This window comes from Ascidia mentula, chromosome 8 (genome assembly GCF_947561715.1).
Source record: "Ascidia mentula chromosome 8, kaAscMent1.1, whole genome shotgun sequence".
Classification (NCBI taxonomy): domain Eukaryota; kingdom Metazoa; phylum Chordata; class Ascidiacea; order Phlebobranchia; family Ascidiidae; genus Ascidia; species Ascidia mentula.
In genome coordinates this window covers 13578615-13598306 of record NC_138573.1, presented here as the reverse complement: position 1 = coordinate 13598306, position 19692 = coordinate 13578615, and the positions used below count along the sequence as shown (strand labels likewise).

The following is a 19692-nucleotide window of genomic DNA, read 5'->3' as shown; positions in this document are numbered from 1 at the left end:
CGACTGTATGAAGCGTTAGGTTTTCTGTTTGTTTATACTTTAACGGAAAAAGGTATACGTTATTTTTTCAATGAAAAGTACATTTATTAATAACAAAAAGCTTATTGTCTCCATCGGTGCCTGGAAAGCACTCACTGACCCACATTGAATCGGCAATCTATGTAATTTGAACGACATTTGATTGCTTTTCTTGCAATTAACCTCAAATGCACTCTAAACAAAACATAATGTGACTCAAGGAGAATTTACAAAGGAAACAAATCCTTACTATGAAGGCAGACTTTTTAACCTTGAAGAAATGTTCCAGGCTGTTAACAAAGCAACATCGTCACACAGTTTCCAATACTTTCACAAAACAATCAACACCAAATCAGTCAAAAAAATAAGCTTCTCGATTAAAGTCAGACAGAGTGGTTATCCTAATAAAAAAATTATTGAACTGAATGTAACGTTTGACTACAAGAGAAAGACAGTGGTTGCATAACTGGCGCTTAATAGCGTGTGTTTACGTGGGACAAGGTGTCCGATAACGTTACCAGCGATTGGCTTCGTCGAATTACTTCCAAATGAATACAATAGGAACCAATTGATATTTTCTACAAAGTCAAATGAACATAACGCCGACAGCAAGATCAGTCAAGCAGTCCTTGAGTTTGATTGCAGCTCACAATCCAGTCCGTTATATCACGAGCCTTCTCATCGCCCCACAGAATATGGCGCGACATTTCACCAAATGTTGTGTTCAGGATCGCCAGTTCTTTCAGCGTATGCTCATTTGTGTGGTCCATTTTCATCATGGCCCTTTCGATTGATATAAAACAAATTTGTAAAGCGGTTTTGTCAAACAGAAATTTGAAAAACGCTTTGAATGTGAAACCTGCTATATATGTGCATGATGTAGTTACTGTGCCAGTCGTACAATGCCCAATAAATGTGACCTAAATCCTTCCAGTTTGGTCGACCGATCAACTTTTTTATGACGTAAATTTTGTCGGAAAAGGTCTTCCACAATGCCCAGGGTACCTTGACAGAATTGTGCGACCATCTAAAACAAATCTATCTGGTTAGCGTTTTATGAAATTTTTTGTATTCTGGTGTCGTTGTTACTTGAATTTGCACTTACTGGCCGTCTTTGAAGTATCTGTACTCATGGTACCACCTTCGCAAAAACCAAGCATCCCGGTTGGCGAAGATGACGGAATTGGCTGTGAAAAATGTGTTATGACATTAGTCGTTTACTTGGCCGTACATGCGGTTTTAAGACACTGTAACTTAGGAGCAACTGTAAAACAAAAAGGTCAAAAGAAAACAGTTCATCACATTTGGATTAGAACAAGAAACTACACTGTAACAAAACACGTGCGCGGTAGCACATAGTTAATTACGCAAGCAAGGCTCAGGGCAACTTGCGTACCGCCGTTGGCACATGCCCTTCAACAAAAGCCTTGTCTTAATTTAACGATATGAAGTTGTATTTAAACTTTCCAAGCTCAGGAAATACTAAAGTGGAGCTCATTTTATATTCTTACCCAAACAATGACTGCATTCCTCTGGCATCAACATCGAGTGATTTCTCAAAGAGTCAAAATTTCGTAAAACGAAGCTGTCAGTGTCCAAGTAAATACCTCCAACCTCCATTAGTATTCTTATCCTTGCTACATCTGAACGATGTTCTATTACCTACACGGTAATTTTGTAGGTTTATTTAAAGTAAACATTTTTCACACAGCAATGTAGCCGCCAAAAACGTAAGGAAAGTTACAAACGTTTTTCATACATTAACTGGAATTCCCCAAACTTGTTTAGGCTGGGTTCTTTTGATGAAACGTATCTTGTCACCGGCTTGCTTCTTCAGGTGTTCCCAATACTCTCCGCTGGGAGGACAATCCCCGTGAATAAGGATTATACGAGGCTTCTGGTACTTGAGGGCCCCAAGCATTCTAATGTCATAAAGGATTTTGTGAGTTGTTCTAATCCAGACAACAATAACGGAAAATGTAGCGCAATCGCTGTATTGCTGTTTCACACCAACTTCCTCTATGGTTACATCGGTCCTTCACCCATCCCGGCACTTAACATGACAAAGGGATTACGCAAGGTTGAAATTAACGCCAGTTGCTTAAAGTGTCCCAAGTTGCCCTGTTGTTATTGTTCATCTTAAATTATAAAAATATATGTTATATTATTTTCAGGCCTGTGTTGTTTGCTTTACAGAATAAATTAGTAAACAAACAGGTACATACGCCATATAATGGACTACTCCCATCCGGCGGCAGGTAAACCAAACGAAGTGAATAATGTTAGGGACTTTGTACTGGGAATTGAATACCTCCTCTTTGACCTCTGGAATCTGCTCAAGAATACGGAAAAATGTCCATGAAATTCTTTAAATGCACGTAGTTGTTACAGGCCAAAGTAAGCTTTCGTAACGCATTCAGTTCGTGGATGCAGTATAGTATTTTCTGGTGGAGAAGTTAACCCTAACGGATGGGCAGTCAATGGGACAACTGTGGAAATTGCTTTAAAATAGACACAAAGCTACCTTTATAACCTGAAGCCACACTCTCCAAAAAGGCGACTGTTAACGAAATGTAAAACTAGCAGCTTTTATCCGGGGTTGGCGAAAGTCCGATTTCTTTGTTGGCATACAGATTACGGAGCGAATCGGTGATAAACTAAGTATACTGTAGTTGTATTATTGCATGACATTAATATAGAAAGGTTTACCTGCAGAATGTCATCGTCGTTGAGTTTTAAACGTTTCATCTTTTCCCGCTCTACGTCAGCAACAATTTCTTTTAAATTGATGTCTTCTTTCCAATTTCGCAGAACGTTTTTGGAAAGGAAATTATTGTCATCCTGTAGTAAATCAAAACTAATTGTATTGAATAGTTCAGAACTGGCCACTAATCTAATTCATCTTTTAAAATCTAAATACATTATCCATGCCTTGTATTCGCGTTCCATGGGAGGAACCAAATGATTTTCTCCGGGATTCGCTTTCCTTCTGATGAAGTCAAAAGCTTGCCATTGTTTGTATTCGTCAAGTGACATTGATTTGTTACCAGGCAATTCAATTCGCCAAAAAATTTTGTTTTCAATTCTTCCACTGCATTCCTGAAGTAAGATTGTTTCCAACTGTGCAGGAGTAATTATTTTTGCCTGCACCTTGGAATCATTTCGGTAAGCATTTGAAGGTGAAGAGAAAATGTCATTTAGACAGCAGGAATCATTCTGTTTGCTAGGTGGTGTCTTTGCATTGGAAGGTGATTCACTATTTGATACGGATTTAATTTTTCGATTTGGCATGTGTTCGCACATATTGACAATCAATGTAACAATCAAGATTGCGAAGAGGACTTGCGCATTCCGCCTCCTAAAAATGAATAAAAATTGGTAGCCTATTCTGTTGCTAGTTTTACAAAATTAATTTAGCATAAAACGTAGTTTGGAAATGTATATGCTTATGCAGAGCCCGCAAAAAATCGAAATTATTTTTATTCAAGTGCACACGGAAACAGTAACCGCACACCTCAAAATTCTTGTTGCAATTATGCATAACACATTCAATCAACAGTAGCGGCATCAATTTGATAGATTTATATGCTGTGTTGATATTAGCTGTCTTTAACTGTTTGTGACTTTATTGGATGTGCCACAAATACTTTTTTAAATGAGCTTGTCATGCACGAGTTTTTATTTTTGCTCTCAATATAAAACTAAAACGTGTTTGTTGTGACTGGTTCATGGAAATATAAGATAGAATCCGTAGAGCTTTTTCTGACAACACAATTGCCAACCGCGTTAGACATGTGTTGTTTTGAATGATGTCCGCCGTACACATCCAAAAAATTCTCGAAACTTGGAGTCTGGGGTATGCGGCAAAACCTACCGTCTGTGTAAGCAGCAGTACTTATATTTTATAGCATGATGTTCGTGCACACTGTAATACTGAATCGCGACAAAGCTAATTAAATTGTATTATGGCAAATCACGCTACTTCCTGAGTGTTATGAAGCGACAATACTTGATGGACATTTGAATCAAATACTGTTAATCTAAAATCTACATAAAAACGCATCAATAATACTCGGTCTATTTACATTCTTAGTTTTTCTTCTATGATTATTTATCTGTTGTGGCACAACTTTGCTGTGGCACCAAGTGTAAATATAATCGCAAAAAGTAAGTAAATATATATGTATATAAATATAATTTATATACAAAGAGATTGCAAGTCACCTGAACGTATAAGCAAGCAAACGTTTCATATTGTAGAAGCTCTTGATTTGTGCATACCAACAAGCAGGGCACGCGATGCGTTGAGCGTGAAAACTATAACTTCCGTTTGTCAAATTTTACCCTAAACTTGATAATGACCCTCTTTAAACCTACAGTAAAAACATTAATATAAAGAATTTAACTGAGACACGTCTGTCCACTACTGCCACGCAAACATTCTGCCGACTAATACTCGAAGCGATATAAAGACAACATGGCCACTAGCGGCACCGATAAGCAGAAATTACAACTTGTAACATTCTACCTAATCCTGAACACGTTTGAGCACATTACATTTCAACTCCACAAAAAACACTAAAATTTAAGAAAAAAACGGATAAAACTTTTACCCAAGACTTAATTAGGACCTGCGTTAAACCAGCAGTGCACAATTTTAAATCAAGAATTCAAGTGTTTCTACGCCAAGTAGCGTCTGTCCGCTACAGCCACACAGACATTCTGCCCAAACACGTTTAGTCACTCGTAACATGAGCGACGAACAAACGGTCACGTTGACATTAGTCTATTAAAATGAATAATCTTTTTCCTTCCTATATCCAGGAATTTTGCTTTTGATGGTGTACGATTCCTTATGTGGAGGGATATGGAACTTGATGGCCATAACAGTATTTGGAGTTTTGCTAAATTGCGCAACGATTTCTCTATATCGCAAACGTCATACTTGAGTTGAATCCAATTCCAAATCAAACCTCCTCTCGTCGATGTTTTATCAAACTAGAAAGGTTTCCACCAAAACACGTATCAACGATAGGCTTGGCGAGTTACTTTATCGAAACGTTCATTTCTCAGTTAAATGATGGGCAACACTAGCTTCAAAATTAGGAACTTTTGCATTATACTCGTAAATGAAATGTAAGTACAGGAATACAATGGCACTCACTACCATTACCAGACACCGAGGTAGAAAAATTGAAACACTAAATTTTTTTTACCATGTCACGCATATCAGTTCAATTTGAAAATGTGTGTTTTTGAAACCGTTTCTTTTAGTGGATAACCTCGTTTACGCAAGTTTATTATTGTGTCGTCCCAAGCCCAATGCTGATCGAGCACCAACAGTTTTAAGCGGATGCACCTACACCACCATTTCCTGCTAAAGCAAAGCAGCACATTGGTTTATGTTGCAACTATTACAAAGCAGGTATTAAACATCCTGTTTGTGTAGAGTTTTGTTTCTGGATTAGATCAAAACAGCCTAATTAACTGTAAGGTATAAATATCTGCACAACACTTTTCGAAACAAATTTGTTCCAAATGCATTTGACGCGGTATGGCCAGCTTTATTAAAAGTCTTGCGAAAGTACCCATATTGTGTAACGCTCTGCGTATCTTATATTGGAAGAATTTGTTGCTTTTTGTTATTGGTATTCGGCCGAATCGGTTTATTTTCTGTGTTGGCTCAAAAAACCCAATACTCTCCGCTGGGAGGACAATCTCCGTGAATAAGGATTATACGAGTGTAGATTCCCAAACCCAATTTCGTTAATTCTTTCACGTTATGTTTTCTATGTTTGGCACAACTCTCGTTATTATGTGACAAAGGCTGCGCAGTAGACGTGCGCGTGCAGACCGCATGGTTATGTTTTTCATTGCTAGTTGTGTTGCCAGTTATTGTGGTACATATAATAATACTGACTCTATTTCAATAAGGTTTTGGTTGCAAAACGCGAAATAGTTTGTTGACTGCTTTGCAACAATTGAAAAGTTTGCTGGATTACTAATGCAACTGAAAGATGTGTTGTCACTACTGATAATTTACGGAATAAGATCGGTCGCAAAACAGTTCGGTAAGTGCGATTGAATTTGCCATAGTGTGAATTTGTCTATATATTGAATGTACAATTGTGTTTCTAGATTGGATGGGACGCGTTTGGGCTAAAGGCCAAAAAACTGCTGTGTAGCGTGTAACGCCGCCAATCCGCAGAAAAGCACGTTACAACGAGGATTCTGGTACTTGAGGGCCCCAAGCATTCTAATGTCATAAAGGAAAAAAAGAGTTGTTTTAGTCCAGACAAAAATAATTCGGCCGAATCGGTTTATTTTCTGTGTTCACATATCCCTGGTTTTCACGCGTAGGAGGTTGTTGACAGACGTACGCAATGGGATCATATAGGGGAGACCGGGGATAGCTCGGACGGTTTTGGGAAAATTGCTCATATTTTTTTAAAATTATGAACCTTATTCTTAAATTTTATTTTGTTGTAAGTAGTAAAGCATTACTCAAAAAACAAAAGGTTTTTCGTTCGTTTTAGCTCACTAAAAATGTTTATTCAGCCCATTTTTTTAACAGGTCTCAAATGTCCGAAGTGACTGGGGATATCTCGGACAGCAAGTTTTAACAGACCTTTTTTTTGTTTATTTAACAAATAACTGAAATCAAACTTGGCGCAATATCAGCATTGGGGCATTAGCGCATAAAATATTATTCAAGCTTTCAGGAATCGGGGCGTGGCCACTTATCGTTTCGACCCTTCCACACGTTCATGCTTTGGGTAAATCGTGTACGTTTAACGGCAGCACGGATATCATAGATTTTAGAGTCAACAAACGATTTTTTATCTTTGGGACTTTTTCTAACTGCCAAAATTTAATCATTTCATCCAGTCTCTGTTTATTCTCTACTATGACCGATAGTTTTTCATAAAACTCAAAAATTGTTGCCTTCTCGCGATTTTTTGCCATGATGTCCGAAGTATCCCCGACCACGTGACGACATAGAAATTCTTAAACTATAGCCGTATTTTTAAAGGTTACACAAAATCATCATTGGCCTATCCAAGAATACATATTTGATTATGCAATCAACCCAAAATTACTGCGTTTTGATTAACTGTGACAGATATATAACCTTCCACATACAAATTGAAAAACTTGGTTTCACTGGTAAATTGACTTTTTCGATTATAACTTTTTAAGCGGACATGGTTTAATTCCAAAGTTCCTGTTAACGTTTGATGGAGACATAAAGCTTTTGTGAAAGTGTCTTAACAATACCTAATTGTGACGTAAAATACCTGGTCCGAGGTATCCCCTTGTGAAAAATTTTGTGAAAATAAAAAAACTCATCAATATCATCGTATATCAAATGACATTAGGTTAAAACAACAAATTCGGACGAATGTTCATACAACGTTTGTGACAAAAAAAGCCACTGGAATTAAAAAAAAAAATTACGATACTTTTTTAATGAAAAGTACATTTATTATCAACAAAAAGCTTATTGTATGCATTGGTGCCTGAAAATCACTCATTGACCCACATTGAATCGACAATCAATGTAGTTTAAACAACATTTGATGGTTTTCTTACAATTTACCTCAAATGCACTCTAAACAAAACATAATGTGTCTCAAGGACAATTCACAAAGGAAACAAATCTATACTATGAAGGCAGGCTCTTTAACCTTATAAGGAAATGTTCCAGGCTGTGGCTTAACAAAGCAACATCGTCACACAGTTTCCCATACTTTCACGAAACAATCAACATCAAATCAGTCAAAAAAATAAGCTCCTCGATTAAAGTCAGGCAGAGTGGTTATCATAATAAAAAAATTATTAAACTGAATGTAACGTTTGACTACAAGAGAAAGACAGTGGTTGCATAACTGGTGCTTACTAGCGTGTGTTAACGTGGGACAAGGTGTCCGATAACGTTACCAGCGATTGGCTTCGTCGAATTACTTCCAAATGAAAACGATAGGAACCAATTGATGTCCTCTACAAAGTCAAATGAACATAACGCCGACAGCAAGATCAGTCAAGCAGTCCTTGAGTTTGATTGCAGCTCACAATCCAGTCCGTTATATCACGAGCCTTCTCATCGCCCCACAGAATATGGCGCGACATTTCACCAAATGTTGTGTTCAGGATCGCCAGTTCTTTCAGCGTATGCTCATTTGTGTGGTCCATTTTCATCATGAACCTTTCGATTGATATAAAACAGAATTTTAAAGCGGTTTTGTCAAACAGAAATTTGAAAAACGCTTTTAATGTGATACCTGCTAAATATGTGCATGATGTAGTTACTGTGCCAGTCGTACAATGCCCAATAAATGTGACCTAACTCCTTCCAGTTTGGTCGACCGATCAACTTTTTTATAACGTAAATTTGGCCGGAAAAGTTCTTCCACAGGGCCCAGGGTACCTTGACAGAATTGTGCGACCATCTAAAACGAATCTATCTGGTTAGCGTTTTGTGAAATTGTTTGCATTCTGGTGTCGTTGTTACTTGGATTTGCACTTACTGGCCGTCTTTGAAGTATCTGTACTCATGGTACCACCTTCGCAAAAACCAAGCATCCCGGTTGGCGAAGATGACGGAATTGGCTGTGAAAAATGTGTTATGACATTAGTCGTTTACTTGGCCGTACATGCGGTTTTAAGACACTGTAACTTAGGAGCAACTGTAAAACAAAAAGGTCAAAAGAAAACGGTTGATCACATTTGGATAAGAACAAGAAACCACACTGTAACAAAACACGTGCGCGGTAGCACATAGTTAATTACGCAAGTGTAAAGCTCGCAAGGCTCAGGGCAACTTGCGTACCGCCTTTGGCACATGCCCTTTAACACAAGCCTTGTCTTAATTTCATGATATAAAGATGTATTTAAACTTTCCAAGCTCAGGAAATACTAAAGTGGAGCTCATTTTATATTCTTACCCAAACCATGACTGTATTCCTCTGGCATCAACATCGAGTGATTTCTCAAAGAGTCAAAATTTCGTAAAACGAAGCTGTCAGTGTCCAAGTAAATACCTCCAACCTCCAGCAGGATTCTTATCCTGGCTACATCTGAACGATGTTCTATTACCTAGACGGTAATTTTGTAGGTTTATTTAAAGTAAACATTTTTCACACAGCACTGTAGCCGCCAAAAGCGTAAGGAAAGTTACAAACGTTTTTCATACCTTAACGGGAATTCCCCAAACTTGTTTAGGCTGGGTTCTTTTGATGAAACGTATCTTGTCACCGGCTTGCTTCTTCAGGTGTTCCCAAAACTCTCCGCTGGGTGGACAATCCCCGTGAATAAGGATTATTCGAGGCTTCTGGTACTTGAGGGCCCCAAGCATTCTAATGTCATAAAGGATTTTGTGAGTTGTTTAAATCCAGACAAAAATAACGGAAAATGCAGCGCAATCGCTCTATTGTTATTTCACCAACTTTCTCTATGGCTACACCGGTCCTTAACCCATCCCGCCACTCAATATGACAAAGGGATCATGCAAGGTTGAAATTATCGCCAGTTGCTTAAAGTGTCCCAAGTTGCCCTGTTGTTATTGTTCATCTTAAATTATAAAAATATATGTTATATTATTTTCAGGCCTGTGTTGTTTGCTTTACAGAATAAAATAATACACAAACAGGTACATACGCCTTATAATGGACTACTCCCATCCGGCGGCAAGTAAACCAAACGAAGTGAATAATGTTAGGGACTTTGTACTGGGAATTGAATACCTCCTCTTTGACCTCTGGAATCTGCTCAAGAATACGGAAAAATGTCCATGAAATCCCTTAAATGCACGTAGTTGTTACAGGCCAAAGTAAGCTTTCGTAACGCATTCAGTTCGTGGATGCAGTATAGTTTTTTCTGGTGGAGAAGTACCACATCACCGATGAATTTTGTCTTAACCCTAACGGATGGGCAGTCAATGGGACAACGGTGGAAATTGCTTTAAAATAGACACAAAGCTACCTTTATAACCTGAAGCCACACTCTCCAAAAAGGCAACGGTTAACGAAATGTAAAACTAGCAGCTTTTATCCGGGGTTGGCGAAAGTCCGATTTCAATTTGCAAATTATTCGAAGATCTTTGTTGGCATACAGAATACGGAGCGAATGAGGAGAAGTTTCCAAATTAACCGAATCAGTGATAAACTAAGTATACTGTAGTTGTATTATTGCATGACAATAATATAGAAAGGTTTACCTGCAGAATGTCATCGTCGTTGAGTTTTAAACGTTTCATCTTTTCCCGCTCTACGTCAGCAACAATTTCTTTTAAATTGATGTCTTCTTTCCAATTTCGCAGAACGTTTTTGGAAAGGAAATTATTGTCATCCTGTAGTAAATCAAAACTAATTGTATTGAATAGTTCAGAACTGGCCACTAATCTAATTCATCTTTTAAAATCTAAATACATTATCCATGCCTTGTATTCGCGTTCCATGGGAGGAACCAAACGATTTTCTCCGGGATTCGCTTTCCTTCTGATGAAGTCAAAAGCTTGCCATTGTTTGTATTCGTCAAGTGACATTAATTTGTTACCAGGCAATTCAATTCGCCAAAAACTTTTGTTTTCAATTCTTCCACTGCATTCCTGAAGTAAGATTGTTTCCAACTGTGCAGGAGTAATTATTTTTGCCTCCACCTTGGAATCATTTCGGTAAGCATTTGAAGGTGAAGAGAAAATGTCATTTAGACAGCAAGAATCATTCTGTTTGCTAGGTGGTGTCTTTGCATTTGAAGGTGATTCACTTTTTGATGCGGATTTAATTTCTAGATTTGGCATGTGTTTGAACATGTTGACAATCAATGTAACAATCAAGATTGCGAAGAGGACTTGCGCATTCCGCCTCCTAAAATGAGCACGAAACGTAGTTTGGAAACTATTATGCTTATGCACAACCCGCACAAAATCTTAATCATTTTTTTCATGTGTACACGGAAATAGTAACTGCACACCTCAAAATTCTTGTTGCAATTATGCATAACACATTCAATCAACAGTAGCGGCATCAATTTGATAGATTTATATGCTGTGTTAATATTAGTTGTCTTTAACTGTTTGTGACTTTATTGGATGTGCCACAAATACTTTTTAAATAAGCTTTTCATGCTCGAGTTTTTATTTGAGATTATGCTCTCAACATAAAACTAAAACGTGTTTGTTGTGACTGGTTCATGGAAATATAAGATAGAATCCGTAAAGCTGTTTCTGACAACACAATTGCCAACCATGTTAGACATGTGTTGTTTTGAATGATGTCCGCCGTACACATCCAAAAAATTCTCGAAACTTGGAGTCTTTGGTATGCGGCAAAACCTACCGTCTGTGTAAGCAGCAGTACTTATATTTTATAGCATGATGTTCGTGCACACTGTAATACTGAATCGCGACAAAGCTAATTAAATTGTATTATGGCAAATCACGCTACTTCCTGAGTGTTATGAAGCGACAATACTTGATGGACATTTGAATCAAATGCTGTTGATCTACAATCTATATGGAATGTACCAGTAATACTCGGTCTATTTACATTCTTAGTTTTTCTTCTATGCTTATTTATCTGCTGTGGCACAACTTTGCTGTGGCACAAAGTGTTAATATAATCGCAAAATGTAAGTAAATATATATGTATATGAATATAATTTATATACAATGAGATTGCAAGTCACCTGAACGTATAAGCAAGCAAACTTTTCATACTGTAGAAGTTTTTGATTTGTGGACACCAACAAGCAGGGCACGCGATGAGTTGAGCGTGAAAGCTTTAACCTCCGTTTGTCAAATTTTTGCTCTAAACTTGATAATGACCCGCTTTAAACCTGCAGTACAAACATTAATATAAAGAATGTAACTGAGACACGTCTGTCCGCTATACTGCCACGCAAACCTTCTGCCGACTAACACTCGAAGCGAGATAAAGACAACATAGCCACTAGCGGCACCGATAAGCAGAAATGACAACGTGTAACATTCTACCTAATCCTGAGCACGTTTGAGCACATTACATTTCAACTCCACAAAAAACACAAAAATTTAAGAAAAAAATGGATAAAAATTTTACCAAACACTTAATTAGGACCTGCTTCAAACCAGCAGTGCACAATTTGATATCAAGAATTAAACTGTTTCTACGCCAAGTAGCGTCTGTCCGCTACTGCCACACAGACATTCTGCCCAAACACGTTTAGTCACTCGTAACATGAGCAACGAACAAACGGTCACGTTGACATTAGTCTATTAAAATGAATAATCTTTTTCCTTCCTATAACCAGGAATTTTGCTTTTGATGGTGTACGATACCTTATGTGGAGGGATATGGAACTTGATGGCCATAACAGTATTTGGAGTTTTGCTAAATTGCGCAGCGATTTCTCTATATCGCAAACGTCATACTTGAGTTGAATTCAATTCCAAATCAAACCTCTTCTCGTCGTTGTTTCATCAAACTAGAAAGTTTTCCACCAAAACACGTATCAACGTTAGGCTTAGAGACTTACTTTTTCGAAACGTTCATTTCTCAGTTAAATGATGGGCAACACTGATTTCAAAAATTAAGTACTTTTGCATTTTACTCGTATATGAAATGTAAGTACAGGAACACAATGCTACTCAATACCATTACCAGACAACGAGGTAGAAAAATTGAAACACCAAGTTTGTTTACCATGTCACGCATATCAGTTCAATTTGAAAATGTATGTTTTTGAAACCGTTTCTTTCAGTGGATAACCTCGTTTACGCAAGTTTATTATTGTGTCGTCACAAACCCAATGCTGATCGAGCACCAACAGTTTTAAGCGGATGCACCTACACCACCATTTCCTGCTAAAGCAAAGCAGCACATTGGTTTATGTTGCAACTATTACAAAGCAAGTATTAAACATCCTGTTTGTGTAGAGTTTTGTTTCTGGATTAGATCAAAACAGCCTAATTAACTGTAAGGTATAAATATCTGTACAACACTTTACGAAACAAATTTGTTCCAAATGCATTTGACGCGGTATGGCCGGCTTTATTAAAAGTCTTGCGAAAGTACCCATATTGTGTAACGCTCTGCGTATCTTAAATTGGAAGAATTTGTTGCTTTTAGATATTGGTATTCGGCCGAATCGGTTTATTTTCTGTGTTGGCTCATCCCTGGTTTTCACTCGTAGGAAGCTCTTAACAGACGTACGCAATGGGATCATACAGAACATACGTAAGAAATACTATTTGTGTAGAACATTTCATTTGTTTGATTTTATCAATAATTCTTGTTTAGATTTTATTGAATAAACTAGATAGTTGATAAAAAGCGCGACATTATTGTGAAAATAAAACATGCAAATCGATATCAATTCGGACGATGGACATTGGACATTTACGCATATCATGAACATTGATCACAAATAGCCAATTTACGTCATTAAAGTTCGGGACCTCTCAAATGCGGACAGTACGGCGATATATTAGGGTGCGCATTCGTTGGTGATCTCATATCCTAATTTATGGTAGAATTGTGCCTTTGCAAACATCTCACGCTGTTCTCACGCGATGTTCGTTGTTTTGTTTGATTGACATGTGGTCACTTTACTGAATAGTCATTGTACTCGCATGCATATGCTCGCACGCATTGTGCTCGCACGCATTGTGTTCGCATTAGATTGAAATACGAAACGTGCGGTCATTTTTTGCAAAGGGTTTGTTTCTCAATAATTGTTGTGATGTATCAATCGTTTTTTTGTTTGGTTTCAAGTAATTGTTTTGTGTAGAGAATAGGCTGCTGTCCATCAAGATAAGAATAGCTTTTGTCATGGTAATTTCGACCGACTTTTTTCGTTGTCGTAACTTAGAACTGACTTGTATTTTTGTGTATATATGTGCATGCTTTCTTGACTAACCCAGTCACGCTTACTCTCAGCATCTGTCTACTTCAGCGTTGCTTGTAATCAGCTGATATCGTGATCTCGTAACTTGTAATTTGATTCGGCATATTCAATATAATCGCGTATCCTTAATCTAATAAATGGTAAAGTAACTTGGTATCAGGTTTGCCATTAAAAGCAGGTCAGGAACACAACGGTTAGAACTCACGAATGGCCTTATGTCAAATGAAATAGTCAAATAGGATTCCGTTATTAAGGGTTAATTAATCTTGTTAATATACAACGCCAGGTTAACCACATTTGTCATATAGGTCGCAACATCGGACGAATGATCATACAACTTTTGTGAGGAAAAAGACACTGGGATTCAAAAAATTACATTGCAAAACCAAAGTTTACCCACTGTATGCAGCATTAGGTTGTTCTGTTTGTTGTATTTTAACGGAAAAGGGTTTACACTATTCTTTCATGAAAAGTACATTTATTAATAACAAAAAGCTTATTGTCTCCATCGGTGCCTGAGAATCATTCACTGGCCCACATTATATCTGCAATCTATGTAATTTGAACGACATTTGATTGCGTTTCGTGCAATTTACCTTTAATGCACTCTAAACAAAACATAATGTGCCTCAAGGACAATTCACAAAGGAAACTAATCTTTACCATGAAGGCATGGCTCTTTAACCTTGTAAAATTGCTCCATGCTATTGCTTAACAAGGCAACATCGTCACATAGTCTCCCATACTTTAACGAAACAAGTAACATCATCAAATCAGTCAAAAAATTAAGCTCCTCGATTAAACGAGGGCGGAGTGGTTATCCTAATAGACAATTTATTAAAACTGAATGTGGCGTTTGACCAAATATGACAGACAGTGTTTGCATAACTGGTGCTTACTACCGTGCGTCTAAGTGGGACAAAGTGTCCGCTAACGTTACCAGCGATTGGCTTCATCGAATTACTTCCAAATGAAAACGATAGGAACCAATTTATGTCCTCTAAAATGTCAAATGAACATAACGCCGACAGTAAGATCAGTCAATTAGTCCTTGAGTTTGGTTGCAGCTTACAATCCAGTCCGTTATATCACGAGGCTTCTCATCACCCCAGAGAATATGGCGCGACATTTCACCAAATGTTGTGTTCAGGATCGCCAGTTCTTTCAGCGTATGCTCATTTGTGTGGTCCATTTTCATCATGAACCTTTCGATTGATATAAAACAGATTTTTGAAGCGGTTTTGTCAAACAAAAGTTTGAAAAACGCTTTGAATGTCATACCTGCTAAATATGTGCATGATGTAGTTACTGTGCCAGTCGTACAATGCCCAATAAATGTGACCTAACTCCTTCCAGTTTGGTCGACCGATCAAATTTTATAACGTAAATTTTGTCGGGAAACTTCTTCCACAAGACCCAGGGTACCTTGACAGCATTGTGCGACCATCTAAAACGAATCTATCTGGTTAGCGTTTTGAGAAATTGTTTGTATTCTGGTGTCGTTGTTACTTGGATTTGCACTTACTGGCCGTCTTTGAAGTATCTGTACTCATGGTACCACCTTCGCAAAAACCAAGCATTCCGGTTGGCGAAGATGACGGAACTTGCTGTTATAAATGTGTTATGACATTAATTGTTTATTTGGCCGTACATGCGGCTTTAAGACATTGTAACTTAGGAGCAACTGTAAAACGTAAAGGTCCAAAGAAAACAGTTCATCACATTTGGACTAGAACAAGAAACCACACTGTAACAAAGCACGTGCGCGGTAGCACATAGTTAATTACGGAAGTGTAAAGATCGCAAGGCTTAGGGCAACTTGCGTACCGCCGTTGGCACATGCCCTTCAACACAAGTCTTGTCTTAATTTCATGATATGAAGATGTATTTTACTTTCCAAGCTCAGGAAATACTAAAGTGGAGCTCATTTTATATTCTTACCCAAACAATGACTGCATTCCTCTGGCATCAACATCGAGTGATTTCTCAAAGAGTCAAAATTTCGTAAAACGAAGCTGTCAGTGTCCAAGTAAATACCTCCAACCTCCATTAGTATTCGTATCCTTGCTACATCTGAACGATGTTCTATTACCTACACGGTAATTTTGTAGGTTTATTTAAAGTAAACATTTTTCACACAGCACTGTAGCCGCAAAAACGTAAGGAAAGTTATAAACGTTTTTCATACATTAACTGGAATTCCCCAAACTTGTTTAGGCTGGGTTCTTTTGATGAAACGTATCTTGTCACCGGCTTGCTTCTTCAGGTGTTCCCAATACTCTCCGCTGGGTGGACAATCCCCGTGAATAAGGATTATACGAGGCTTCTGGTACTTGAGGGCCCCAAGCATTCTAATGTTTTGTGAGTTGTTTTAATCCAGACAAAAATAACGAAAAATGAAGCGCAATTGCTCTATTGTTGTTTCACACCAACTTTTTCAATGGCTACATCGGACCTTATCCAACCCCGCCACTCTACATGACAAAGAGATTGCTTAATACTGCTCTTCTGGCAAACTTTATTGTATTTACGTTTCTCGACGTTTCGGCTATTATGCAACAGCCTTCATCAGGAGGAAGTATCTAATACTACGTTTCCATGGCCACATTTGTACATAGCCCGAAAACATGGCCCGATCATATACTAGGCCCGAACGAACAGGCGCAAAACGGCTTGCGTTTCCATGTCCGTTCAGACTTGTGCATGTTGTGGAAAGTACGGCCAAATAATGCTGTCTTTCTGGTTATTAGACATAAAAGGGTGCCACAGAACATTGAATTCCCAAGAAAATTATAAAATACTGTAAAACACCACCAACCTTGTCTATTTCCACTTTTTGTGAAAATTAAGAAGTTTTAAACAGTTGTACACATTACAGATTCCATCATATAACTGTGCCCAGCATTAGACAGTAACATATTTTCTTGGGTGCAAAGTATCTGGAGTTAAATAGTCTAAATAAAAAAGCCAAAGCTAGAATGCTGTTCATCATAATGCTGGTAGACATATTTTCTATATCTTTGATTTTTTTAATCCACACAAAACTTTGTGATTTTATTTATTGAATTGAAACAAAACATGGTACACAATTCATTCATAGGTGAGCATTCACAAGGCCCATTTGCTTTCAATGGTTAGGTCCATACACACATAATACTGTGCACCATGATCAAGCTCATGTGAAGTTTCAATGACTGACCATTTTCATATGTCTGCATGAGCTTTAAATGTTTACTGGATTAACAACCTAATGCATTGTTTACAAAACATTTGTACGTGATAACAAGTCATCAAAATGTATGTGATAACAAGGGAAGCATATGGTGATCCTTGTAGAATGGGAAGTTCCTTCAAATACAACTTGACTTCTGAACTTTCAAGCCAGTAGCTACCTGACAATTAATATCCATAAATTTACAAAAAAGAATTAAATTGCAAATAATTAGTCATAAATGGTGAAGCTGTGACCTTTCTAATTTCATCAGCAACCAGCTGTACAGGGAGTCTACCACAATCCGGTTCATAGCATTTTTGCAAGGTGGCTAGGTCACATTTTTGTCTCCCTGCAAGGATAATATTTTCAATAAATTGTTACTACTCAAGTTAACAACACTAACGCCATTCGCAGAACTATTTCTTATCACCACACGACTGCACAGTTACAACTTCAAAAAAACCGAAATCCGTCGGGCCGAGTATACTCCGCCTCAACTCGGACAGGCAACCCCTTCTAGACCGCCCGACCGATCACCAGTTCAGGCGCAGTAAAGCGCCTCGTTTTACTACGTCACTTCCGTTTTTCGGCCTTCGGGCCGAGTACTGCGCCTGAAAAGTGGCCATGGAAACGTAGTATAAGTCTACCACAGTGGACGATTTGAGGCACATAAACAGAAACGCTAAAAAGAAAGAAGAAGTGAAACAACGAAAACGGCTCTTTCGCAACATGTGGCCGAATCAGGACATGCGGTGGACTTTACAAAAACGATCATTTTGGAACGCGAGTCCGATAGGCACAAGAGGATGTTTTTAGAGTCGTTAAACATCAATACGCATGCGTCATCACTCAATGACAAGAAACAAACTCTGTTTCCACCGGTTTATCGACACTTGCTAGAGAAAAATTATGCCGATAGACATTACGCACTTCAAAAACCGTGATAAAACCGTGCGGTTAGTGATAAGTATACTGTGCAGGTGTGTTCGCCCTTATCGCTTTTTCGTTGTTTCACTTCTTCTTTCTTTTTAGCGTTTCTGTTTATGTGCCTCAAATCGTCCACTGTGGTAGACTTAGATACTTCCTCCTGATGAAGGCTGTTGCATAATAGCCGAAACGTAGAGAAACGTAAATACAATAAAGTTTGCCAGAAGAGCAGTATTAAGCAATAAATATGCCTGGCAGCATCAGTAACAATTTATGACAAAGAGATTATGCAAGATTGAAATTATCGCCAAAGTGTTGGCTTAAAGTGTCCCAAGTTGCCCTGTTGTTATTGTTCATCTTAAATTATAAAAATATATGTTATATTCTCTTCAGGCCTGTGTTATTTGCTTTGCAGAATAAATTAATAAACAAACAGGTACATACGCCATATAATGGACTACTCCCATCCGGCGGCAAGTAAACCAAACGAAGTGAATAATGTTAGGGATTTTGTACAGGGAATTGAATACCTCCTCTTTGACCTCTGGAATCTGCTCAAGAATACGGAAAAATGTCCATGAAATCCCTTAAATGCACGTACTTGTTACAGGCCAAAGTAAGCTTTCGTAACGCATTCAGTTCGTGGATGCAGTATAGTTTTTTCTGGTGGAGGAGTACCAAATTACCGATGAATTTTGTTTTGACCCTAACGGATGGGAAGTCAATGGGACAACGGTGGGAATCGCTTTAAAATAGACACAAAGATACCTTTATAACCTGAAGCCACACTCTCCAAAACGGCAACGGTTAACGAAATGTAAAACTAGCAGCTTTTATCCGGGGTTGGCGAAAGTCCGATTTCAATTTGCAAATTATTCGAAGATCTTTGTTCGCATATAGAATACGGAGCTAATGAGGAGATGTTTCCAAATTAACCGAATCAGTGATAAACGAAGTATACTGTAGTTGTATTATTGCATGACAATAATATAGAAATATTCACCTGCAAAATGTCATCGTCGTTGAGTTTTAAACGTTTCCTCTTTTCCCGCTCTACGTCAGCAACAATTTCTTTTAAATTGATGTCTTCTTTCCAATTTCGTAGAACGTTTTTGGAAAGGAAATTATTGTCATCCTGTAGTAAACCAAAACTATTTGTATTAAATAATTCAGGACTGGCAACTAATCTAATTCATCTTTTTAAATCTAAATACATTATCCATGCCTTGTATTCGCGTTCCATGGGAGGAACCAAACGCTTTTCTCCGGGATTCGCTTTCCTTCTGATGAAGTCAAAAGCTTGCCATTGTTTGTATTCGTCAAGTGACATTGATTTGTTACCAGGCAATTCAATTCGCCAAAAACTTTTGTTTTCAATTCTTCCACTGCATTCCTGAAGTAAGATTGTTTCCAACTGTGCAGGAGTAATTATTTTTGCCTGTACTTTGGACTCATTTCGGTAAGCATTTGAAGGTGAAGAGAAAATGTCATTTAGATTGCTCGGTGGTGTCTTTGCATTTGAAGGTGATTCACTTTTTGGTACGGATTTAATTTTTCGATTTGGCATGTGTTCGTACATGTTGACAATCAATGTAACAATCAAGATTGCGAAGAGCACTTGCGCATTCCGCCACCTGAAATGAACAAAA

General features: G+C 37.9%; 2 protein-coding genes and 1 pseudogene across 2 annotated transcripts; all 3 read right to left on the bottom strand.

Moving 5' to 3' along the window:
- Positions 1 to 632: 632 nt before the first annotated feature.
- Positions 633 to 3321, bottom strand: LOC145912013 (uncharacterized). Its single transcript, XM_082999442.1, has 8 exons — positions 2950 to 3321; positions 2728 to 2859; positions 2244 to 2350; positions 1778 to 1940; positions 1530 to 1680; positions 1124 to 1205; positions 878 to 1045; positions 633 to 801 (listed from the first exon to the last, which is right to left on the bottom strand). Exons 1-8 carry the CDS (start codon positions 3319 to 3321, stop codon positions 633 to 635), a joined length of 1344 nt encoding a protein of 447 aa, XP_082855568.1.
- A 4734-nt stretch (positions 3322 to 8055) lies between these two features.
- LOC145912012 (uncharacterized) lies at positions 8056 to 10828 on the bottom strand. Its single transcript, XM_082999441.1, has 8 exons — positions 10457 to 10828; positions 10235 to 10366; positions 9676 to 9782; positions 9212 to 9374; positions 8964 to 9114; positions 8547 to 8628; positions 8301 to 8468; positions 8056 to 8224 (listed from the first exon to the last, which is right to left on the bottom strand). Exons 1-8 carry the CDS (start codon positions 10826 to 10828, stop codon positions 8056 to 8058), a joined length of 1344 nt encoding a protein of 447 aa, XP_082855567.1.
- Positions 10829 to 14938: 4110 nt separating this feature from the next.
- Positions 14939 to 19622, bottom strand: LOC145912011 (uncharacterized; annotated as a pseudogene).
- Positions 19623 to 19692: the final 70 nt, after the last annotated feature.

Coding starts and splice junctions, on each gene's coding strand:
- LOC145912013 (XM_082999442.1), bottom strand. CDS start 3,321: ATGTGCGAACACATGCCAAATCGAAAAATTAAATCCGTATCAAATAGT. Junction 1,941..2,243: donor GGAGTAGTCCATTATATGGC/GTATGTACCTGT, acceptor TTATGACATTAG/AATGCTTGGGGCCCTCAAGT. Junction 1,681..1,777: donor TTTGGGGAATTCCAGTTAAT/GTATGAAAAACG, acceptor ATTACCGTGTAG/GTAATAGAACATCGTTCAGA.
- LOC145912012 (XM_082999441.1), bottom strand. CDS start 10,828: ATGTTCAAACACATGCCAAATCTAGAAATTAAATCCGCATCAAAAAGT. Junction 10,367..10,456: donor CCATGGAACGCGAATACAAG/GCATGGATAATG, acceptor GATTTACTACAG/GATGACAATAATTTCCTTTC. Junction 9,783..10,234: donor ACGACGATGACATTCTGCAG/GTAAACCTTTCT, acceptor ATTCTTGAGCAG/ATTCCAGAGGTCAAAGAGGA.